Raw genomic sequence first — 26,090 nt, forward strand, 5'->3', positions numbered from 1 at the left:
GAAACACACTACATTTTCCTAATGCAACAAGGGATCTTTTATATGCACTTTCCTACAGACAGGAAAGCACATACTGGTCACAGCCTTTGATCAGTTGTGGTGCACTGGTTATTAAGCCAATAAAGTCACGCACATATATTGTTTTTATCCTGCATCTTAACAAGACTCTTTACTTCTAAATAAGCAAGGTTTTTGCAGTATGGCATAAAGAAAATCATGACTTCATTTTTGCAATAATTCTATCTGTCACGTCCAAAATTCCTAAATAATTGGGTTTTTTATTATTATTATTATTATTATTTAATTAATTAATTAATTAATTTATTTATTTATTTATTTATTTATTAATTTATTTATTTATTGTTAATATTTACAAAACTGTATTTCAATTGACGTTAACGATGTAAAGAAAAATAATGCAATTAACAGTCTAGTTCAATCAAACAAATAGTCAGACAGGTCACATGACCAGCAATTTTTTTTCCGCTAGACTGGTTTATTCGCTTCACAAAAGGCCACGTCTGGAACCAATCAAATAGCTCGCGAACGTCAGCGAAACGTTTGCTGGCTGAACGAAGGGTTGCTACTAGCAGTTTTTGACTGCTTTAACCAGCCACTATAGTCGATCCATACCAACAATGGCGGCAATAAAACAAGACATACCCACACACACACAAAGAGAGAGAGAGAGAGAGAGAGAGAGAGAGAGAGAGAGAGAGAGAGAGAGAGAGAGAGAGAGAGAGAAACACACACACATAGACACACACACACACACACACACACACACACACACACACACACGAGGAGAGTGCTCCTACCCACTCACAATTCAGGCACGTCTGCCCTGGGCACAAGTTGAAACATGCACAGCAAAAACACGATCATTCTAGGTGTTAAGTTTAGCTCAGCTAATAAATTTGTTTTTGTCAATAATTTCATTTTGGATTGGCATTTGAGAAAGAAAAATGTTTTGGAAAAATTTCTATTTTATGGTGCAATTTGTAAAAACATTTGTCAGTATGTAAATAAAGAGCAATACTCACTCACGATAAAGAATAACCAATAGAAAAAACAGAAGGTCGTTTGATATCATATATTCTTGATTTTATTTCCTACGTTGTAGATATTGAAAACGTATCTCCAGGTAGTAGGAAGCAAATTATTTATTTAACGACGTACTCAACACATTTAATTACGGTCAGAAATACGGTTAAAGGACCACACAGATATTGAGAGAGGAAACCCGCTGTCGCCGCTTCATGGGCTATTCTTTCCGATTAGCAACAAGGATCTTTTATACACACCATCTCACAGGCAGGATAGCACATACCACGGCCTCTGATAGACCAGTCGTGGTGCACTGGCTAGAAAGAGAAATAGCCCAATGGGCCCACCGACGGGGATCGATTCCAAACCGACCGCGAGCGCTTTACCACTGGGCTACGCCCAGCCCTTTCAACTAGTAGAGACAGATTTAATATTAGAAATATAATTCAGTAAAATAAAACAAAATAGTGACTTTTTTCCTTCTAATTTTTTTCATACTGTGACATTAAAAAAACCCCACTAGTTTTATTGAATTGAATGCATTCAAAAGTGAAAATTTGTCATCTTAATATATATTTCTTAATGAAACGTTTTCATTTTGCAAATAAATATACTTTATTTTTTACAGGAAGTACATGACTGGAAATACATTGCCATGGTGATGGACAGGTTTTTTCTGGTGATATTTTCAACAGCTTGTTTCTGTGGAACCGTCAGCATTTTTCTCTTTGCGCCATCTTTATACGACCCACGGGAACCGCTGGCCAAAGAAGACCCAAACAATACTTGTATATACTGAAACTGTCTTCTTTACACGTGGGATGATCGCACGAGACAATACCCCATGTTACCGTTCGGGGGACTAATTCACTAAACTCTGATCTCGCAGTGCAATGCTAAAAGACTTACAAAGAGGATGCTTTGTTGTCTAGCAGAGCCTAAGAGACCTTTGTGAATTAGGCCCCTGGAGTCTAATTCACTAAACTCTCGCAACTTTGCGATCTCGCAGTGTGATGCTAAACGACTTGCAAAGAGGATGCTTTGTTGTCTAATTCACAAAGGTCTCTTAGGATCTGCTAGACAACAAAGCATCCTCTTTGCAAGTATTTTAGCAGTGCACTGCGAGATCGCCAAGTTGCGAAAGTTTAATGAATTAGGTCCCAGTTCACTAAGAAAATGTTAATGTAGTTACATGGTTGATATATTAAATACACTGGCGCTGATTATAAGCATTTGAATATACTTTTGCTATTATATTTTTAACCAATAAATTACATATTACTTGCAACATAAAGTTTGACTTGTTTTTCAAAACATATATCTAACAGGGCATATAGGCGTACATAGGCGTACAGGCTCCCATTTTTGTAAGGGGGGGGGAGGGGGGGGGGTAGCTGGCTTTTGCCCGAATCTGGATAACAACATTTATTCATATTAACATTACTACCAAACACCTATATATGGTTGCAAACGAATTGCTACGCATATTCACATGCATATTCAGCACCACCTGGATTGTATAGAAGCAACAAAAAAAAAAAGCTCCTAGAAGTAACTGTCCGTGCCGACGAAGTTTAAACCGAGATAGCATAAATAAAAAGAAAGAAAGAATTTTTTTATTTAACGACGCACTCAACACATTTTATTTACGGTTATATGGCGTCAGACATATGGTTAAGGACCACACAGATTTTTTGAGAGGAAACCCGCTGCCGCCACTACATGGGCTACTCTTTCCGATTAGCAGCAAGGGATCTTTTATTTGCGCTTCCCACAGGCAGGATAGCACAAACCATGGCCTTTGTTGAACCAGTTATGGATCACTGGTCGGTGCAGGAGGTTTACACCTACCCATTGAGCCTTGCGGAGCACTCACTCAGGGTTTGGAGTCGGTATCTGGATTAAAAATCCCATGCCTCGACTGGGATCCGAACCCAGTACTTACCAGCCTGTAGACCGATGGCCTACCACGACGCCACCGAGGCCGGTATAGCATAAATAAATTACTTTAGAGAAGCACACCTGTGTTGCAGCTCCATAGCTAATTATCATACATTTCCATGTACATTTATGGTTTCTGTCTTTTCCCCCCAGAACATGTTAATTATTGACACTTGCTGTCAGTCGTTTTCATTAGCCTCTGTATACACATAACACAATTACTTGAGAAGTATAAGCCAGATTGTCAAAAATAGGTGGAGAGAGAGAGAGAGAGAGAGAGAGAGAGAGAGAGAGAGAGAGAGAGAGAGAGAGAGAGAGAGAGAGTGTGTGTGTGTGTGTGTGTGTGTGTGTGTGTACATGAGTGGCCATTAGATACCATTTATCTCACGAGTTGGTTTAAAATGTATCTAACGAACGAAAGCGAGTTTAATACGTTTTTAAACACCGAGTTGTGAGATAAATCGTATCTAACGGACATGAATGTATTATTCTATTTTTTACATATCCTCAAAAACCAGAGTTTAAACAAATTTTAACATCTTTTTTTGACTAAAAATTATTTACAGCCTTTGCACCTGTAGCTAACTTACACGTCACAGACACATGATTGTCAGGTTAACTATACGTCACAGTCTAATCTATTTCCACCGTGTTCTTTTGCATTGGCTGCATGACACTAGTGACCTGGTAATCACCTAGGAGCAGCCAGTCGTACGTTTTGAAATTGTTGAAATTGTTGTACGTGTGTTAAAGGGACACACCCTAGTTACGGCTAGTTGTTAACCATTACGGCGTTGTTTTTTGCTATTAAACCCATTTTTTCACAAGTAAAATTGCACTTTACTTACCGTTTATTATTTAGAATATACATTTCCATTCACCTGAAGTGTTTTTTGGTAATCCTGGTAATCCTGGTGTTTGTAATACCACAAAATGCATTTTTCGTATTTCTGAAAAACGGACGCACGTTTGAGAAAAAACCGTTGAGCAGACAAGGTCTAATCTATTTTTAGACGGGATATTTCCATTTCAATGTCACGGTTTGTTTTCTCGTGCACGGTTCGCGCAATCAACATCCGATTTGTAGTTGTTCATTTGTGAGATTTTTCTTCACAGTTCGTGAACATTTTCAGTAACGATAAAGTTCAGACAAGTAAGTATCTCAATACAAAACGTTACAAACCCTTAAAACCAATAATTTTGCTAAGTCCTACGATATCTGGAGAGGGGATACAACCAGGACAGAACAGTTGGAACATGTCCAGGAGAGGTGAAAAGAACGCACCCTAAGTCTGTGAAATTTGTCGTGACGTAGGCATTGTTGTGCTTCGAGCGACATCTACCGGTGACATCAGAATACAAACTTTCGAAATTATTTCAAGCAATTGGGACATGGGGATTCCCATGGTATTTATCGATACAAAACCTGCTTTTTCACTCCATTTGATAAAAACGTGATCTAAGTGTGTTACAGGTTTGTAGATTAACCAAATTATAATTTATTTTCGCTGGATGGAACTAGGGTGTGCGGCTTTAACAACCCATGTGTTATCAAAAAGAATACATGGTGTTCTCACCAACGGGTGTGTAAGAAATATATAATATTCGGGGGGGAGGGGGGGGGGGGAGAGTACATTATGCGTACCTTAGGAACTAGATTCAGCAAGAATAAAATGGTAAACATTTCGCATAATGTTTCCTGCAATTCATGCTGTGATGTGTATAGAACTACACACAAAAGAAACCATGTTAACACGAATTCCGTAGAATTTAATGTCTCACCTACCATATGCTTATTAAATGAATGAATGAATGAATGAACATGTATTGAGATGAACATTCATAGATCAGATTCAACTATAAATCTGAACGACAAAACCGTATTCCTTGATCAAAATCATATCTATACACAAGGCAGAGTCGAAAGTATTTTAGGCAAACTCGTGATTGCTTCCATGATCCACTATCAGGTGCTCGTTCTTAGGAAGACCGCCACTCCCCTAGGAGATCCGTGACAGGATGTTTGATCCCTCCTGCACTGTCTGTAGGAGGACTGCCACTCCCAAGACTAACTTAGAAAACCGAAACGTGCACAGGATATAGCTCAGTGGATCAAGTGTCACTGATTTCGGACTTCTAGTTTGTGAGGAATGGATCTGAATGCGAAAACGTAACGCTGAGTTACTGTGATATACACATATATACACTTATACGTTTACAAAATATAACAACTCTTGGTCCAATTAAGGTTCAATCACGCTGTCCTGGGCACACACCTCTGCTATCTGTCCAGGACAGTGGGTTAGTTGTTAGTTGGTTAGTGTTAGTGAGAGAGAAGAGAGTGTAGTGGCCTTACACCTACCCTTTGAGCCCTTAAGAACTCGCTCTGGGTTGGAGCCGGGCTGCGAACCCTGTACCTACCAGCCTGTAGTCCGATGGCTTAACCACTGCGCCACCGAGGCCGGTCTTGGTAGCTCTCTGATGCGTGTGGAAGTACAGCCAGGTATGGATCCCAAAATTTGCGTAAATCCTCTGATTCATTCCCGTTCACCTGAGATATGCATTCTTTTCAGTGTTCAACCATGGGCTTATCATTTAGCAATCTGATTAAAATTAGCTTTACTGGTCTACCAGTAGATCTAACAGCATTGCGTGGACTCCCAAGTCCAGGCGACATTTCATCTATAAATAACAATTTAAATATCGAGCAGGTCAGGTCAGGTCATAGGGTTTTACGTGCACATTCAGAGCAAGCTGTTGTAGCGCACGCCTGTCGTGGGCACAAGAGCCAGCCTTGGCCGGCTCCTCCGTCCATGACAGGAAAGGTGGGGGGGGGGGGGGGGGACCGCCTACACTGGCAGGTGCAAGGGAGCACCAGCAGCCCGATTGAATCGGTAGCAGGCGGGTGGGGGTGGGGGTGGTGCTATGGAATTTGAATGGAGCCGTTAATGCCAAAGAGAAAGTGGTGCGCAATTTTGATGAGGAAAATTTGGCGCAATTTTGAACGGTCGGTCGAAAGGTAAATGGTCGAGCTAATATAGGTTTTTGAATCGAGAGTAGCTCGTTAGTGGATCGAGAGTAGCTCGTTAATTATAGACCTTCATGATGCTGGTTGTCTCCCTAGGCTGCCCATTGGGTCCTTATAAGGACCTGACCTCTTCTGGTCGTGGCATGACAACCCAGGGGAAACTCGTGCAATACCGAGCGATTACACTTCGCCTTTTATAGCGTTATTCGGGCGAGACTATTTATGCAATAGGCGAACTTGTTCGTCTATTTTAACATTAAAAACGGGGGAAAAGTGCAGTAATAAACTCTGGATTGTATACTAGTATAAACAGATTTTATGGCTATACCATCACGGTTTTTTCTTCGTCTTGAAACAAATTTTATAGAAAATTTTATATTAAAATTAGTTTCCGGCATGCTTCGTAATTCACCCGAATCATTTCGTATACCCTCGGCATAATCCCGAATATTTTCAAATTCTTTTCAAATCACTGACATAATTTTGCAAGTAAGGTATTGATTGGTCGAATGAAAGGTCAACCGGACATGAGCTCAAACGGGGTGCTGTTAGATCCACAGGTAATTGTAATTAACCAGTGGAGCTAATTTTAATTAGATTGATAATTTAGTTGTGTATTGCAAGAATACATAGTCTATCAAGCTCAGTGATTCATATGATGATGTCATGTTATCAAACACCTTCCATGTCTCTCTTGCATTATTGCCTCAACTGAGAAAGGAGAATGTGTGGTCACATCCTGTGAAAGTGCAAAATGCAAAAACAGAACTCTTGATTTCACCGAGCCAAGTGAGTACATGCAGATGAGTAGCGGAGAGACTTCAATCTAGTTTGTTTTCTTCATTTTGATCACTGTTTTCTGGCAGTCTGGCGTTGGATCGAAGTCTGCATTCTTGAAATGGCTATTCCAAGCATTAGCATGTTGAAGGTAGCAGAACCACCCAGAAGCCACGCATGTATACAATTGTACAAGTGGACCCATCATGATAATAAAGTTTCTAGGTAACAAAACAAATCATTTATCTGGAAGGTATTCAAAACAGAGACCATAATGGTGAGATACTTTTCATGGTGAAGAAAGGAAATGGTTTATTTAACAACGCACTAAACACATTTTATTGACGGTTATATGATGTCAGACATATGGTTAAGGACCACACAGGTATTGAGAGAGAGGAAACCCGCTGTCGCCACTTCATGGGCTACTCTTTTCGATTAGCAGTAAGGGATCTTTTATATGCACCATCCCACAAACAGGATAGTACATACCACGGTCTTTGTTACACCAGTTGTGGAGCACTGGTTTGGAACGAGAAATAGCCCAATGGATTGACCGACGGGGATCGATCCTAGACCGACCGCGCATCAAATGAACGCTTTACCACTGGGCTACGTCCCGCTCCTCATTTATCAGAATTCATTTTACTTGTAGAATGCACCAACCAATTACAGATTCCTAGATGCGTGTCTGATTGCCGCGACAATGAATCTAGAATTCAGCACTCTGTAAAATGCCATGTACACGTGCCTGAAACCATTGCCTTAAGTAGTGCTACTCTTCTTCTTTTTTTTAAAGCTAATAATGGCAGGCAAATAAGTATAAACAGTCGCAAATGGTATCTGTATTCATCTGTATTTCGTTTATTTAAGAAATGGCCAAAACACATAACTTGACGTGGAATCCCATTGCTTGAGAGGTGTGACTGCAAACACGCTGTAACATCCGAACAGCGAGATCGACAGGTTTCAGTGTTTTGTCTGCCAGCTCCCCGCAGTTTCCTTCACAGATCTGTTTCCGCCGCAGAACTTTGAAAGCACAGAAAGCGTTGGCCTATGGGAAGATAGTGGAGAAATTCCTCACCTGGCGTTAGTTTACAAGCAAAACACCTGGCTCGATTGGTTGTTTATAGTCCCTGGCGCCACTTTGCGAAGTGTTTCTATTCAATTATGTTGAAACGAACATAATTGTATCACGTTATTTAGTGTTTAAAAGTCGGGCAGTGTCGGCGCCAAGAGAGGGGCGCGCGCGCGAGCGCGTGTGTGTGCCAGTGTAAAACAAGTTAATAATAACCTCATTTCATACACGTGATCATCACAGATTTCAGAAGCCAACTTTTCTACTTTGAAATGTTGATTAAAATAACCTAATTTTGTTTAGGGGGGGGGGGGGGGGGGGGGCGGGGGGGGCTGTCTTAGGGGTTTGAAGACTGATAAAATATTTAAAATAGACAATATACAATACTAAAATAATCACCATAAAAGTTTTATTTAACGATGCACTCAACACATTTTATTTACGGTTATATGGACCACACAGATATTGAGAGAGGAAACCCGCTGCAGCCACTTCATGGGCTACACTTTTCGATTAGCAGCAAGGGATCTTTTATATGCACCATCCCACAGACAGGGTAGTACATATCACGGCCCGTGATATGCCAGTCATGGAGCACTGGCTAGAACGAGAAATAGCCCAATGGGCCCACTGACGGGGATTGATCCCAGACCGACCACGCATCGAGCGAGCGCTCTACCAATGGGTTACGACCCGCCCCGACTAGCTCTAATTGAATCGTAACAGCCCTACACTACCAGGGCGAGAGATGTTTAACAATTTCGAATTTCATGACCAGTGTATCGGTATCGTCCATATGGACCGGCTTCGCTGGCGTCGTGGTTAGGCCATCGGTCTACAGGCTGGTAGGTACTGGGTTCGGATCACAGTCGAGGCTTGGGATTTTTAATCCAGATACCCAACTCCAAACCCTGAGTGAGTGCTCCGCGAGGCTCAATGGGTAGGTGTAAACCACTTGCACCGACCAGTGATCCATAACTGGTTTAACAAAGGCCATGGTTTGTGCTATCCTGCCTGTGGGAAGCGCAAATAAAAGATCCCTTGCTGCTAATCGGAAAGAGTAGCCCATGTAGTGGCGACAGCGGGTTTCCTCTCAAAATGTGTGGTCCTTAACCATGTCTGACGCCATATAACCGTAAATAAAATGTGTTGAGTGTGTCGTTAAATAAAACATTTCTTTCTTTCTTTCGTCCATATGATATATTAGGAATAAAAGTCGTATTATGCGAGCCTCTGGCTATGCTAGAAAATATATGATCTCTCCCTCTCTCGGTGGTGAAAATTTCGACCTTGGGACACGGCCGGGGAGGGGCAGGTTGGTGTGAGAAAAAATGCCTTAGAAAAGGCTCAGAATGCATCTACATACGTCCAGTTTCAAAATTTTCACGGAAGGAGGCCACCAGAATCCCCCGCTCGGGCACGCCTTCTGCGTGCGTAATGCTAAAAAATATTTGGCTACGCCCCTTTTGTTCCACATTCTCCGTCCAAAACATACGATATGGTTTTGGCCGATGCTTTCCACAAGTTCTGAATGATGGCCGCCATTTTATATCATTGTGCAACCCTGAGTACGGCAAATCTCTAGTACCCGATCACCAATATTAAAATTTTCGATATAAAAATATAACCCACTTTCATCTCTGATCTCATGAGTTTTTATTCAATTGTTCAGGTTACAAGACACTGACATATGTGTGGACTAAAAATAATGGCTGTAAAAGTTTCAACATAGCACCATCGCTGCCTGGAAGGCTTGGGAATCTAAAAACAGTTAATTCAATAAGCATCCGGAGAGTACTACTAAACCATTACATGTCCCCTACTGGCCCAATAAATTTTTGTATCTCCCAAGTTAAAGGACCATAACTCTGTCAAAAAAGGGTCAATCACCATGAAAGTCACACATGATCTGTAACAGTACATAATCACGCTATACATAAAAATGCCCTGAAAACAATATGTGGGACAGATGGACAGACAGACACAGAGATGGAGACAAAACCTATAGTTCCTTCCAGTTGGATCCGGTAGAGGACTAATAATGAACAACAAAACAGTAATTAGCACCAAGTTATATTACTTTTTAATAAACCATTTATCACAATATATCTTTCATTTATTCATTTTGACATAATTTCCATTCTTATATCCAAGTAAGGTTCAAACACGGTGTCTCGTGCTCAGCTATCTGTCCAGGAAAGTGGCTAAGTGGTTTGCTGTAAGTGAGAGAGAAGTATGATTAGTGGCCTTATGTAAACCATAAAAATTCACTCAGTTCTGGAGTTGGCACCTGGATGTGAACACTCCTCCTGTAGAATACGTGAACACTCCTGTAGAATACTTGAGAATGGAAGATGTCCAGTTTTTTGTCTACATAAATAAAGATTTATAAAAATCTGCCTTGTGCCCTCCTCCCTCCACTAGAGATTGGGCACACGCACGCACGCACACACCACACCACACCACACACACACACACACACACACTTCCACACGTTAGGCCTGAACATAGTACCCACCCGACTCAGGGCCAACAGCATATCCCTACACCACCAAGGCAAGTCATAACAGGTCACCAAACATTGTAATATAATAAATAGCTGCAGCACTTTACTGTGGGGGTTTTCTTCATTAATCAGCATGCACCAACACTTGTGGAATGTGGACATTCAAGTTATTATCAAAGTGATTATTTTTTCTGATGTAGAAAGTATATAGAAGGATTAGTTAGAGTATTGTAACAGAAACATTCACCTACATGTCGATGTCAACGCTACAGTGCTATGTTAGTGTATCCAATAGAGGGATATCAGGGCTTCTAGATTATGGTAGCCCCACTCCCATGGCTAGTGATATTCAATGTTGGGCTAGTAAATAACTATTATTGCCATGCCCGACGGCTAGTGAATTTGTGTTGGTCAAATGTTGCAGTCAAGTCTCTTTTGTAAATATGAATATCCTGCCCTCACCCCAACCCCCAATGTTAGTGTTTTCAAGCTCTATCTCCCGTTTTAGGTGACGTATCCGATTATTACTATTATTTAGTAAAATTGTATTAACTTAAAGTAAAGTAGGGCTAGTGAATTTTTAATCATGGCTAGTGAATTTTTAAAAATCACTGATCCCATGGCTAGTGGATTTGATAAACATTCTAGAAGCCGTGGATATGATACACAAGCTGTTCTACGCAAGTGTCATGAAGAACAACAAAAGAATAACTGAATCCATTGTACAACATTCTAGAAGCCCTGGATATGATACACAAGCTGTTCTACGCAAGTGTCATGAAGAACAACAAAAGAATAACTGAATCCATTGTACAACATTCTAGAAGCCCTGGATATGATACACAAGCTGTTCTACGCAAGTGTCATGAAGAACAACAAAAGAATAACTGAATCCATTGTACAACATTCTAGAAGCCCTGGATATGATACACAAGCTGTTCTACGCAAGTGTCATGAAGAACAACAAAAGAATAACTGAATCCATTGTACAACATTCTAGAAGCCCTGGATATGATACACAAGCTGTTCTACGCAAGTGTCATGAAGAACAACAAAAGAATAACTGAATCCATTGTACAACATTCTAGAAGCCCTGGATATGATACACAAGCTGTTCTACGCAAGTGTCATGAAGAACAACAAAAGAATAACTGAATCCATTGTACAACATTCTAGAAGCCCTGGATATGATACACAAGCTGTTCTACGCAAGTGTCATGAAGAACAACAAAAGAATAACTGAATCCATTGTACAACATTCTAGAAGCCCTGGATATGATACACAAGCTGTTCTACGCAAGTGTCATGAAGAACAACAAAAGAATAACTGAATCCATTGTACAACATTCTAGAAGCCCTGGATATGATACACAAGCTGTTCTACGCAAGTGTCATGAAGAACAACAAAAGAATAACTGAATCCATTGTACAACATTCTAGAAGCCCTGGATATGATACACAAGCTGTTCTACGCAAGTGTCATGAAGAACAACAAAAGAATAACTGAATCCATTGTACAACATTCTAGAAGCCCTGGATATGATACACAAGCTGTTCTACGCAAGTGTCATGAAGAACAACAAAAGAATAACTGAATCCATTGTACAACATTCTAGAAGCCGTGGATATGATACACAAGCTGTTCTACGCAAGTGTCATGAAGAACAACAAAAGAATAACTGAATCCATTGTACAACATTCTAGAAGCCCTGGATATGATACACAAGCTGTTCTACGCAAGTGTCATGAAGAACAACAAAAGAATAACTGAATCCATTGTACAACATTCTAGAAGCCGTGGATATGATACACAAGCTGTTCTACGCAAGTGTCATGAAGAACAACAAAAGAATAACTGAATCCATTGTACAACATTCTAGAAGCCCTGGATATGATACACAAGCTGTTCTACGCAAGTGTCATGAAGAACAACAAAAGAATAACTGAATCCATTGTACAACATTCTAGAAGCCCTGGATATGATACACAAGCTGTTCTACGCAAGTGTCATGAAGAACAACAAAAGAATAACTGAATCCATTGTACAACATTCTAGAAGCCCTGGATATGATACACAAGCTGTTCTACGCAAGTGTCATGAAGAACAACAAAAGAATAACTGAATCCATTGTACAACATTCTAGAAGCCCTGGATATGATACACAAGCTGTTCTACGCAAGTGTCATGAAGAACAACAAAAGAATAACTGAATCCATTGTACAACATTCTAGAAGCCCTGGATATGATACACAAGCTGTTCTACGCAAGTGTCATGAAGAACAACAAAAGAATAACTGAATCCATTGTACAACATTCTAGAAGCCGTGGATATGATACACAAGCTGTTCTACGCAAGTGTCATGAAGAACAACAAAAGAATAACTGAATCCATTGTACAACATTCTAGAAGCCGTGGATATGATACACAAGCTGTTCTACGCAAGTGTCATGAAGAACAACAAAAGAATAACTGAATCCATTGTACAACATTCTAGAAGCCGTGGATATGATACACAAGCTGTTCTACGCAAGTGTCATGAAGAACAACAAAAGAATAACTGAATCCATTGTACAACATTCTAGAAGCCGTGGATATGATACACAAGCTGTTCTACGCAAGTGTCATGAAGAACAACAAAAGAATAACTGAATCCATTGTACAACATTCTAGAAGCCCTGGATATGATACACAAGCTGTTCTACGCAAGTGTCATGAAGAACAACAAAAGAATAACTGAATCCATTGTACAACATTCTAGAAGCCCTGGATATGATACACAAGCTGTTCTACGCAAGTGTCATGAAGAACAACAAAAGAATAACTGAATCCATTGTACAACATTCTAGAAGCCGTGGATATGATACACAAGCTGTTCTACGCAAGTGTCATGAAGAACAACAAAAGAATAACTGAATCCATTGTACAACATTCTAGAAGCCCTGGATATGATACACAAGCTGTTCTACGCAAGTGTCATGAAGAACAACAAAAGAATAACTGAATCCATTGTACAACATTCTAGAAGCCCTGGATATGATACACAAGCTGTTCTACGCAAGTGTCATGAAGAACAACAAAAGAATAACTGAATCCATTGTACAACATTCTAGAAGCCCTGGATATGATACACAAGCTGTTCTACGCAAGTGTCATGAAGAACAACAAAAGAATAACTGAATCCATTGTACAACATTCTAGAAGCCGTGGATATGATACACAAGCTGTTCTACGCAAGTGTCATGAAGAACAACAAAAGAATAACTGAATCCATTGTACAACATTCTAGAAGCCCTGGATATGATACACAAGCTGTTCTACGCAAGTGTCATGAAGAACAACAAAAGAATAACTGAATCCATTGTACAACAAAAGATGTTAGCAGTAATTCAAGAAGTCAGTTTTTGGAAGATGACTGGATCAAAATTCTCCTCCTGAAGATCTAGACATTCTAACTGAAGATACGGATGACATCTTGTTTCAAACGTATCAAGTCCAGTTGTGATCTTCTTGTACAGCAATTCTGAAAGAAAACAATAGGCCAAATTTACAAAGCCTGTTTGAAGAAAACTAAGTGTTTTCTCTTTTATTAATACCTATCCTGATCTCTTACTTTGACATTTCCCCCCTTTTTCACCTCACGGTCCGAATATTCAACAGCCGAATGGCTACGAAATGTTCCGATGTACACCTTCCTAGTTCCGGTCTCGTGACCTCAACCTGGGTGGCGCCCAGGTATCGATGAAAGCGGGAGGTTGGGTCGGCTTATCCTCAGAGGTCAAGATAAGTATTAATAAAAGAGAAAACACTTAACGTAAGAGGTCAGGATAGAGTATAAAGAACTATGTATTACACATGTTTAACTACATGTACATACGTGTATTAACAATACTTAAACACCTACATTTAAGAAAAACAACCTTTGTAATTTCGGCCTAGTATCTTCCTTTTATATATATATATATATAAAAAAAAAAAAAAACCCACACACACATGTAAAACAAGACACCTTTCAGCCTATAGAGCTCTGTTATTTAATTTTCAATTTTGTTAATAGATATGGAGAATACTACATGACTGTATGATGGATACCAATGAATCAGAAATCTTACAAGTTGTTTAAAAACATATCTACGAGTTGGTTACATTTTTAAACAAAGAAAGAAATGTTTTATTTAACGACGCACTCAACACATTTTATTTATGGTTATATGGCGTTAGACATATGGTTAAGGACCACACAGATTTTGAGAGGAAACCCGCTGTTTCCACTACATGGGCTACTCTTTCCAATTAGCAGCAAGGGATCTTTTATTTGCGCTTCCCACAGGCAGGATAGCACAAACCATGGCCTTTGTTGAACCAGTTATGGATCACTGGTCGGTGCAAGTGGTTTTACACCTACCCACTGAGCCTTGCGGAGCACTCACTCAGGGTTTGGAGTCTGTATCTGGATTAAAAATCCTATGCCTCAACTGGGATCCGAACCCACCAGCCTGTAGACCGATGGCCTAACCACGACGCCACCGAGGCCGGTCACATTTTTAAACAATGCATTGTATATTAAATGGTATCAAATGGACACAATTGTAGTATGATCATTCTTACATATCCTAAAAAAAATCCAGATTTTAAACAGTTAAAAATCTTTTGCAGCTAAAACGTATTTACAGCCCTTGTAATTGTAGCTAACTTATGCATCACTAATCAATTTGAGGTTAACCTAAAAGTCACAAATCAATCAATTTTGATCAAGATTTTTTTTTTCATTGGATGGTATGTTTTTAAATTGTTAACACACATGCAGGTATGTGTTACTATAAATTTAACAAATGTTGTTGTCACAAACAAGCTTAAGAAAAAAATTCAATAATTTGTAAAGACCACCTTACAATATTCATGTGTCAAGTTTAAGAATTACCAAATTAAAACTGTATGAGACACATTTTGATCTTTGTAAAATAACTCATTATAATAAATTTAAAGGAACATATACCCTAGTTTTTAAACACTAAGGCAAATTTTTGACTATTAAAGCCTTTTTTGATAACTGAAATCATACTTTACTTAGATTTTATTGTTTAGACTATCCATTTCTGTACATTCGAAGTGTTTTTGGTCATCCTGGTGTTTTTAATATCACAAAATGCATTTCTCATATTTTTAAAAACGCACGTGTGTTTGAGAAGTAACAGTTATGGAGTCGAGTTTTGGTCTATTTTTAGAGGGCATTTCACCATTTCAAAGTCAGTTGTAACTTTATCCAAATGTGTTACAGGTTTGTAGATTAAGTAAACTTAGTGTTAATTTTCACGGGTTGAAACTAGGGTATGTCCCTTTAAGAGATACTAAAATAAAAATATTGAAGGCAAAGTGTATTTTAGCTCTTGTATCAATGTAGCACGATAGCATAGCGTACCTAAAGTAGTACTAGTCTGGTGTTTAGTTAGCCACCACTCGTGTCTGCTGGAATTGTCTGCCAGTGTAATTGGCTACTAGCTTAAAAATAAAATGTATTGCACACCAGTGTAAGATACTGATCATGTCATAACAATCATTCAGTATCTAACTAGTGTAATATTGGCATGATGTGAGCATGATGCAGATCACTTGCTGACCCAATTCATAGAAAAATAACGTGTAGTAGGTCTCGACATCTGCCTACTTCTGCGTTGCGGCTTGTTTCCAGTTGGTTTGTAATAAATAAAATACTAAACTTGTCAGATACCAAAACTGTTCACTCAATTCATAAAAATGGCAAGCTCGTTTAGTATTCTATATTTATGTAAGGATGGCATTTGATGTCATAACAAAAAAATAAAAATGGATTTTTGCAATTCACTGAAATTGTTGTTTGGTGGCTAGTGGAATATTTTCTTTACACTCGGTAGACACATAACTGTAAGTTTGCATTTTAAATATTGATTAAATGTGAAGTGTCCAAGTATGTTTTATAGACTTCTTATGTAAGAGTTCCAAGATTCAAAAACAAAAACCTTTAAAGTATGTTTTAACCTACATATGTATCTTAAAACAGGGACACTCTGCAATTTTGAGTGTGTGAATCTGTACACAGGGTTCATACACTTTATCAATAACCATGACTTTTCATGACTTTCCACGACTGTTTAAAGGCATTTTCCATGACCTTTTGAAAGATTTTTTTGTACAATCCTCGACTAAATCTATAGGTATTTTACTGTATTAGGCCACTCCAATTTGATTTTGTTGGTTTACAGGCAATCTTTTTCAAAATGGAGGAAATAGAAATAAAAATGACTTTCAGAAAAAATAAAAAATAAAAAATAAAAATAAAAAAGGAAATTGTTCTTGGCACTTTAATTTAAATGCAGTTCGTATTTAAGGTCAGGATAATAATTAACTTGCAAGCGTTTGCTGGCAGACTATTATTAAAATATACATTTATGTTTTACATGCATCAAGTGACTTCAGTAAAGTAAATAAAAGTTTTAAAAGTTATGCTGATCCTTTGTACTATGAAAATGATTAAAGCTTGAGGTATTTCCATTAGTCACCTAATATCGTATAGATCGTTTTTCATAGAAAATTAAAATTTATCTAAATTTTGCTACTTAAATTTTAAAACTTATGATTAGTTTTCAAATATATGTAGTAAAAAATGTATTTAGATAGATTTTCATTTTCCATGATTTCCATGACCAATATCAAAATTCCATGACTTTCCAGACCTGGAAAATGACATTTACAAATTCAATGACTTTCCAGGATTTTCATGACCCATACGGATCCTGTGTACGTTCAGAAACTCTGAGAGTATGGCTTTTTACCCATTCTACAATCTACAAACAGCCTGTGTACAGCTGTGACAGGCTGCTAACCCACCATCTGTTGTGAACTTGTTCATGTTTAAACACCCTGACCCTGTGTACAGCTGTGACAGGCTGCTAACCCACCATCTGTTGTGAAGTTGTTCATGTTTAAACACCCTGACCCTGTGTACAGCTGTGACAGGCTGCTAACCCACCGTCTGTTGTGAAGTTGTTCATGTTTAAACACCCTGACCCTGTGTACAGCTGTGACAGGCTGCTAACCCACCGTCTGTTGTGAAGTTGTTCATGTTTAAACACCCTGACCGTGTGTACAGCTGTGACAGGCTGTTAACCCACCGTCTGTTGTGAAGTTTTTCATGTTTAAACACCCTGACCCTGTGTACAGCTGTGACAGGCTGTTAACCTACCGTCTGTTGTGAAGTTGTTCATGTTTAAACACCCTGACCCTGTGTACAGCTGTGACAGGCTGCTAACCCACCGTCTGTTGTGAAGTTGTTCATGTTTAAACACCCTGACCCTGTGTACAGCTGTGACAGGCTGTTAACCTACCGTCTGTTGTGAAGTTTTTCATGTTTAAACACCCTGACCCTGTGTACAGCTGTGACAGGCTGTTAACCCACTCTGTTGTGAAGTTGTTCATGTTTAAACACCCTGACCCTGTGTACAGCTGTGACAGGCTGATAACCCACCGTCTGTTGTGAAGTTGTTCATGTTTATATACCCTGACCCTGTGTACAGCTGTGACAGGCTGATAACCCACCTCTGTTGTGAAGTTGTTCATGTTTAAACACCCTGACCCTGTGTACAGCTGTGACAGGCTGCTAACCCACCATCTGTTGTGAAGTTGTTCATGTTTATATACCCTGACCCTGTGTACAGCTGTGACAGGCTGTTAACCCACTGTCTGTTGTGAAGTTGTTCATGTTTAAACACCCTGACCCTGTGTACAGCTGTGACAGGCTGTTAACCCACTCTGTTGTGAAGTTGTTCATGTTTAAACACCCTGACCCTGTGTACAGCTGTGACAGGCTGTTAACCCACCATCTGTTGTGAAGTTGTTCATGTTTAAACACCCTGACCCTGTGTACAGCTGTGACAGGCTGCTAACCCACCGTCTGTTGTGAAGTTTTTCATGTTTAAACACCCTGACCCTGTGTACAGCTGTGACAGGCTGTTAACCCACCATCTGTTGTGAAGTTGTTCATGTTTAAACACCCTGACCCTGTGTACAGCTGTGACAGGCTGCTAACCCACCGTCTGTTGTGAAGTTTTTCATGTTTAAACACCCTGACCCTGTGTACAGCTGTGACAGACTGCTAACCCACTCTGTTGTGAAGTTGTTCATGTTTAAACACTCTGACCCTGTGTACAGATATGAACAACTGCTAACCCACCATCTGTTGTGAAGTTGTTCATGTTTAAACACCCTGACCCTGTGTACAGCTGTGACAGACTGCTAACCCACTCTGTTGTGAAGTTGTTCATGTTTAAACACTCTGACCCTGTGTACAGATATGAACAACTGCTAACCCACCGTCTGTTGTGAAGTTGTTCATGTTCAAACACCCTGACCCTGTGTACAGCTGTGACAGACTGCTAACCCACCGTCTGTTGTTAAGTTGTTCATGTTTAAACACCCTGACCCTGTGTATAGCTGTGACAGACTGCTAACCCACAGTCTGTTGTTAAGTTGTTCATGTTTAAACACCCTGACCCTGTATACAGCTGTGACAGACTGTTAACCCACCATCTGTTGTGAAGTTGTTTATGTTTAAACACCCTGTCCCTGGGTACAGCTGTGACAGACTGCTAACCCACCATCTGTTCTGAAGTTGTTCATGTTAAACACCCTATCCCTGTGTACAGCAGTGAACCACTGCTAACCCACCGTCTGTTGTGAAGTTGTTCATGTTTAACACTGCTGGTCTGGCACGTGCGATGGTCCATGCTGGTCGTACACACATCTGTAGGCGTCTCTTTACGTGTGCACTGTCACAAAGCAGCATCAAAAAACTCTCCACACTCGAGGTAACCCCTGAACGTCCAATAAACTGAATAATAAACAAGTTCAGTTTTTATTTTAGCAATATACTGTACGACGAGCCCAACAGACTTTCTTATTTCCTAAGTTCAAGGGCCATAACTCTATTAAAAAATGGGTAAATCACCATGAAAGTTAAACTTAATCTGTAACAGTACATGATAAAACAATATACAGAATCTTATCTTAATATCTTCAGGCATTGAAAAAAAATCCAGAAAACAAATTTTTATATCTCCTAAGTTCACGGATCCATAACTATGTGAAAAATGGGTAAATTACCATAAAGGTCAAACTTAATTCATAACAGAACATGATAAGCTATTCACAAAATTTCAGCTCTATATTTAAAGTATTGCCCCACCCCCCAAAAAAAGTTCTGGAAAGTTTTCGCATCTCCTCAAGTTCAATGGCCATAACTCTGTAAAATATTGGTAAATTGTTATGAAAGTCAAACTTGATCTTTAATAGTATATGATAAAGCTATACACAAACTTTCAGCTCAGTATCTCAAGGCTAGGCTCACGCTAGCCGATCGCCAATTCGCCATGGGCCAATGGAAATGTCAGCTGGCGAATAAAATATTTCCTGTTTTGCCAAATTGGGGATAAAGGTGTTCAAGTCAGTGTTTCTGGAAAACCGACCAATGTCACTTTTTGTCAAATCAATTTTTTTTCGATATTATTTTTTCATGCACATGGTCATGCATGCAATGAGTTCAGGTCCGACTTCAGCTATCACTGAACGTAGTCTCAACATCTTAGTAATTTAAGACATTTCCCATGGACTTTTATAATTTTCAGAAAGATTTTCTCAAGAATAAATATGCCATGATAATGAAGTTTCGTTTTCATAAAGTCGGTGTACATTCAATTTATCACCCACCATGTAATCGTTATGAAGATCCTGACCACTTCCGCTGTTTGTATAATCAGTCAAATAGAAAAAACTATTTATTTTTATTGGTTTCTTTTATAAAGGAGAATTAACAACTAATACTAATAAAAGATCACTACTAATGGCTAGGTAAGTGTGACTGAAAGCAACATAAACAATAAAAGATAGTGGTCACAAAATAGTAAACATTATTTCTGATCTACAGGTTACTAAATTTTGGAATGCAAATGCGATCATTCTGGCTAAAACATTTGAACTTTGGCTGAAATAAATAGTTTTTAGTCAAATTGCCTAATTTAAAAAAAAAAAGCTACGTCTAGTGAGCCTGACAGGCATTATCAAAAAACCCATCTGGAAAACTGTAAGTGGGACAGACGGACAGACAGACAGACAGTAGGATGGAGATGAAATCTATAGTCTGCTCCAGTTGGACTGCTAAAGGACTAATACTATATAACATACATGTATGTTAAAATGAACATATACCTGTACATGTAATAGATACAAGCATAATTTGTAAAAACACTAAGTGTCAAATAGCAGGTTTCAAACCTACTGCGCCGATTCTCATGATACTTAACAGTCTAACGTCTTGTCCACTCGTACAAAGTGGCTTCTACAAAACTAAAAACACCGTAACCTGTAAAGAATATGTACTGTCAAACACTCGGTTCGAAACTAATGTAACAATATAGTATTCAAATATCCAGCAATTTGTTTTAATTGCAACAGGGTTAATGATGCACCCAGGGACTAATAGCAGGCCTTCGGATTTAACGGTAACAATCGGTTCTGGTATTGTGTCGGTAATATTACGGAACCGAAATTTCATTTCCCATGATTATTATATCGAGTACTTATAACTATTCAACAAAAATAATATAAACAGTTTGCAATGGGTTCCCATAATCACAAGGCGTGGAACTGAAAAAGTGTTTGCCATGAAGTTTGAAATCAAATAGCCTGTAATAGTCCAACAGCAAAAACGTCGACTCAGGAAACATGTTTAAAAACACCAATTGTCAACTGACATGTTTTGAGGCCACTCCACCAATTCGCATGGCATTTGATTGTTTCATTGGTCTAGCCTTTGAGAAACAGCTAAATGTAGAAATTGATGCTGTTTCCAATGGAAAAGTAATAGCTACATGTATATCTCACCTTCTGACTTCTGACAATCAGGTAAATAAAGCATTTGATGAAAAATTAGACCATTATACCTGATGAATAAACACTTCTTCCCGCTGTTGAATGAGATCTTGAAGATCATGCCACTGTTCATGTGATAAACACAAAACACGACGCACTAGATCAGACTTGTAGAAGGAAACAATAGCTGGAGCACTTCCATCATCTACCAGAACACTTGAAAAACAAACAAAAACCACCATGGATTTAGATCTCACTAATTTGTGCACATAACAGGTTTTTCAGAAATTCATTTTAAGTTATTTAATCTAACAAAATCTGAATATTTCAGTACTTTTTGAAGTGAAATGAGTTTATTTTGGGCGTATGTATTTTGGGTACCTGTTTATCACCGTAACTTTGATACAATCTGAAGCCCTGAATACACCTCATGTATAAAAACAACATTTAACATTCCATTAATAAATCAGTCTAGTTTAAAAAAAAAAAAAAAATACAGATCATTGAAAGGAAGAGTTGTGACTTCATATAAATGTCTCACTGACCATACATGTACGCCATTTGCAAACATATTAAGCAGCTAAAATTAGTCAAATATGAAAAAAGTTAATCTACAATGTACTTCTTAGCCTGATGCATTTACACCACACAAAGGTAAAACAAGAAATTATGTTATTTTATTGGAGGCGGGGGGGGGAAGAGAGAGGAGGAGAGAGAGAGAGACTTGTCAGCAGAATTCCACAATTTCTCAGATGTATATTACCTTCATATGCACCAAGACAGCTGTCAAAATAACTAACTGAGATCATAAATCAAAAATAAATAAATAAAAAAACTACATCTTTTTTAATTAGCAGCAAGGGATTTTTATATGCACTTTTCTACAGACAGGACAGCTCATACCACAGCCTTTGATATACCAATCGTGGAAACAAAACAGAATATAAAATGTTTAAGGGGGCCTTCCAAATTATCAAGATTATGAGCATAAAAACCATATGTTGAGAGTGAGGAAGTCAATGCCAGCATATATGCTTTTTAATTGAAAAGAAATGTTGATTAATAAAAAAAAACCTGCTTACAAAATCCACATGTTTTATACAATTATGTTTTTAGGAGGGGGAAGGGGTAGCAAAAAAAAGAGCATATTCTTTGTAACTTGTGAAAATGTTGATAAATATATTTTCAAAATGCAAAGTTTGGAGTAACTTTGTCCAGTATTTGAAAAACATTGATCCAATTAAAATTAAAGTTTGTTTTGTTCAATGGCACCACCAATCTCGAACACACTGATTATAAGACTCCATCATATTATGTCGTCATGTGGGATAGAAAAAGTATACCAGAGGTGGTGAAAATTTCTACCTGGGGCAAGGCTTGCCGAGTCCCATGGTCGACAGTTTCACCACCTCGGGTGTACTTTTTCTATCCCACATGACCATATATGATGGAGTCTTTTTCTCTCATTCATTCGGTAAATAAACCATTATTTTACACGAACAGACAAAGATGGCTGAACAAGTAACTTTTTTATTTGACCATTTTATCATAAATGAACTACACTATCATATTTGCCGTGTTTGTTTCATGTGTTAAATAAATAGAATTTAACACTACAAATTAACTAGATATTTCTTTAATAACAAAATATTCATTTAAAACTGTCTATAATGACCTCACGTCACCATCTCACATTATTCTGACGTCATATATTACCAACGTCATGTACTTTTCCAATAGCAGCAAGGGATGTTTTATATGCACATTCCACCGACAGGACAGCACAAACCACAACCTGGAATATACCAGTCTTGAGGCACTATGAGCCCATCAAGTGTGTTTTTCCTATTATGACCAGGGCTAGAAATTAAGAAATATTTCCTCTGGTCTGGGGGACTAGTCGGCTAGAAAGATTTATTAGTTCCCAAGAACAAAGAGTACCAGTGTTTGATCAGGAGTTTGATGGAAAACAATATACATTAATGAATATGTTACAGGTATGATTCAATTCTAAATATGCGAAAAGTTTACAATGAGATGAACAGTTTGTTTTGGACCAACTAATGATGATACTGTATCCATTGGAGAAGGTGATTTTCCTATGAATGTTCAGAATATAGACAAATTATTTAATTTATTTGTGACCTAGTAATAGTACGCAATACACCGCCATCCCAAGTTGTTCCTACATGTGAGGTTTGATGGTCCTGTATGCATCTGTATGCAAGATATGATCTGGACAAGGATTTACCGTTATTTGCAGTAGACCGTGAAAAGTAGGTCACAGTGATCTAGTAATAGTACACGACGCACCGCCATCCCAAGTTGTTCCTACATGTGAGGTTTGATGGTCCTGTATGCATCTGTATACAAGATATGGGACAAGAACAAGTTAACAGACGGACGGATGGACGGACAGATGTTTGGACAGACGGACAACGCCATACCATAATACGACCCATAATAGATGGGCATATAAAAATCACTAGTCTTCGTATCATTTGGATATCCGAAGCAGATGCAACATATGTGGCTTGTAGCATGCTGTTAAGAAAAACACATTAGGATACATACATGTATCTGTTTAGTGGTATCGTGGCAATTTATCCTGGCAGTCAGCATCTTAAACTTGGGTCACACCTGCTTAGAACCACTAGCTTGGGGGACCAGCATAATTTAAATTGTACTTGTCCCCAACGATTTCCACTTGCTTGGAGTGAGGGGGCGAGCGTTAATTTCCATCTCTGCTATGATTCAAGCACCCCAGGTGAACACTTTACTGACTGAGCTAGATCCCAGCCCACGCTCACAGTCCTACTGGCTAAAACAGCATTGGACAGTATTAAACATACACATTCTCTTCTAACTGCTTCTAAAACAAACCTTGCTTTTGCGGAAAACGTCGACTCCACACTACTGCAGTGTGCGCTGGAACAGCCTGTACTAGTAAAGCGTGAGCCACACGCTGCACACGCCACTCTGAGAGACAGCTTCATGAACGTACACACGTGACACAGGACCTGGAAACTGCCCACCGAAGTAGGGGTGCCATTGTACAGTTGTGACAAGTACTGCACTCCCAGCTGTGAGTTAACTTGTAGAACTTCACCCCGGTGAGCAGTGCCCCACGTACTGTCTGACACACTGAAAGAAGAACAAGAAAACATAGCAAGACAGTAAGGCACGATAATATATATAAATTTTATATTATAACTAACGGCACTTTGACTAGATGACTAAGTTTGAGCATTCTCCCTAAGCTACATATATGACGTCCTTCACAAAGTCAAGTCAATGAGTGACAATGAAGTACATGTACATGAGGTGACAATTTTAAGTATTTTTTTAGGATGTGCAGGCCAATCATGATCAGACACTGAGGTTGCCTATTAAAACAGTTACATGGCTCCCATTATTTTAAAAACAGAAACAAAAAAAAACCTATAGACATCGAGCATATACAATACAATATTCAACATTTAACATTTAAAGTTTAAAGGGACATTCCTGAGTTTGCTGCAATTTTTAAGATGTTATCGACCGAGAGACTTTTTAACGATTGTAATTATATATCAAATATATTTTTCTGCATAAAATATTAGTGGCTGTATATTAAACGTGTTTCTGATCGTTCTAATATTTGTAGGTTAAATTTTATCTTATTTCCTAAAAAAAACAAAATTCGTACATACGAAATTATTTGAAGACAAAATCCAGTTTGGGCTTCTTACAAATATTAAGACGACCAGAAAGACATTGAATATACAGACACTGATATTCTAAACAATTTTTTTTATTTAATATGTAAGTTTAATCGTAGAAATATTTTATTAGTCGAAAACATCTTACAATGCAGCAAACTCAGGAATGTCCCTTTAAGTCTGAAAACTGTATATTTAGTATGTCATCCGCAGGGCTCCAATTTAACAGTGGCCATGCTGTAAATTGCCTGAAAATTAAACAGTCTCAAGGCCAAACTGGCCAGGCCTTATTTTGCATGTTACAAATTGGTCATCATACTCAAATGTGACTCCTGAAAGTTGTTTTATTACAAAACATGAAACTGTTCAAACCTACTTATAAATTTTGAATGGGTGCTGTTTTGTCTTCTTGCTCTGCCGTAATGCCCACAAAAATCTCCACTGGTCTAGGCCAAATTGCCCTTCCCTCTTATTTACCAAATTCGAGGCCTTGCAAACAGACATGTACACCCCAAAAATCATCAATAACAAAAACTAAAAAAAACCCCACTCTTTATTAGCATATACAGTCAAACCTGTCTTAAGCGGTTACACAAGGGAGTAGATAAAAGTGGCCGCTAAAGACAGGTGGCTGCTGATTACAGGTTGCGACATATAGTCTTTAAAACATATGTTGTTGTTTCTTGTTTTAGTGTCTTTACTGCTAATTAATGGATGTGTGCTTCACAGTTTACTATAAATAAACTTTTGACATGTCGCCTCCTTCAGGAAAAACTGGAACTGGAATGTATTAAATTAACCTTTCCAAGTTTGTTTTCTCTTTCCATTTAATTATTTAATTTCTACTTCATGCGGTGTATTGTCATAGTAAGTGAATCTGCAAATGTCAAGCGTAGCCTGCCCAGAGGTAATCAGATGCTTTCCATAGTCATACTTTCTTAATTGATACACAGTAGAGATGTCGGGACTGAATGGGTACTAGTATTCCTGAAGGTGTGAAGATCGGTTATTTGCTGCTGTTGTTAAATATCCCTTTTATATAATAGTAATCATTTACTGTGGCCACTTAATACAGGTATTTTAGCGATCCGATTTGGGTGGCCGCTGGCCGCAT

The 26,090-nt window shown here is 38.6% G+C and overlaps 2 protein-coding genes across 4 annotated transcripts in view; one reads left to right on the forward strand and one right to left on the reverse strand.

The window, feature by feature from the left end:
• The window catches only part of LOC121387959 (acetylcholine receptor subunit alpha-like 1), a 44,818-nt gene extending 42,787 nt beyond the window's left edge, over positions 1 to 2,031 (forward strand). The window contains exon 6 of the mRNA XM_041519145.1: positions 1,676 to 2,031. Within this exon, the coding sequence (XP_041375079.1) occupies positions 1,676 to 1,846 (171 nt within the window). The 3' untranslated portion in view covers positions 1,847 to 2,031. The remainder of the gene's footprint in view (positions 1 to 1,675) is intronic.
• Positions 2,032 to 9,510: 7,479 nt separating this feature from the next.
• Positions 9,511 to 26,090, reverse strand: part of LOC121383402 (CST complex subunit CTC1-like) — a 55,061-nt gene continuing 38,481 nt past the window's right edge. For all 3 annotated transcript variants that reach the window (XM_041513418.1, XM_041513410.1, XM_041513428.1), the window contains 4 exons: positions 24,159 to 24,419; positions 21,347 to 21,491; positions 19,077 to 19,239; positions 9,511 to 13,899 (listed from right to left, as the gene is read on the reverse strand). In XM_041513418.1, the coding sequence (XP_041369352.1) occupies positions 13,766 to 13,899; positions 19,077 to 19,239; positions 21,347 to 21,491; positions 24,159 to 24,419 (703 nt within the window). In that variant the 3' untranslated portion in view covers positions 9,511 to 13,765. The remainder of the gene's footprint in view (positions 13,900 to 19,076; positions 19,240 to 21,346; positions 21,492 to 24,158; positions 24,420 to 26,090) is intronic.

Source organism: Gigantopelta aegis, chromosome 2 (assembly GCF_016097555.1).
Source record: "Gigantopelta aegis isolate Gae_Host chromosome 2, Gae_host_genome, whole genome shotgun sequence".
Lineage (NCBI taxonomy): Eukaryota > Metazoa > Mollusca > Gastropoda > Neomphalida > Peltospiridae > Gigantopelta > Gigantopelta aegis.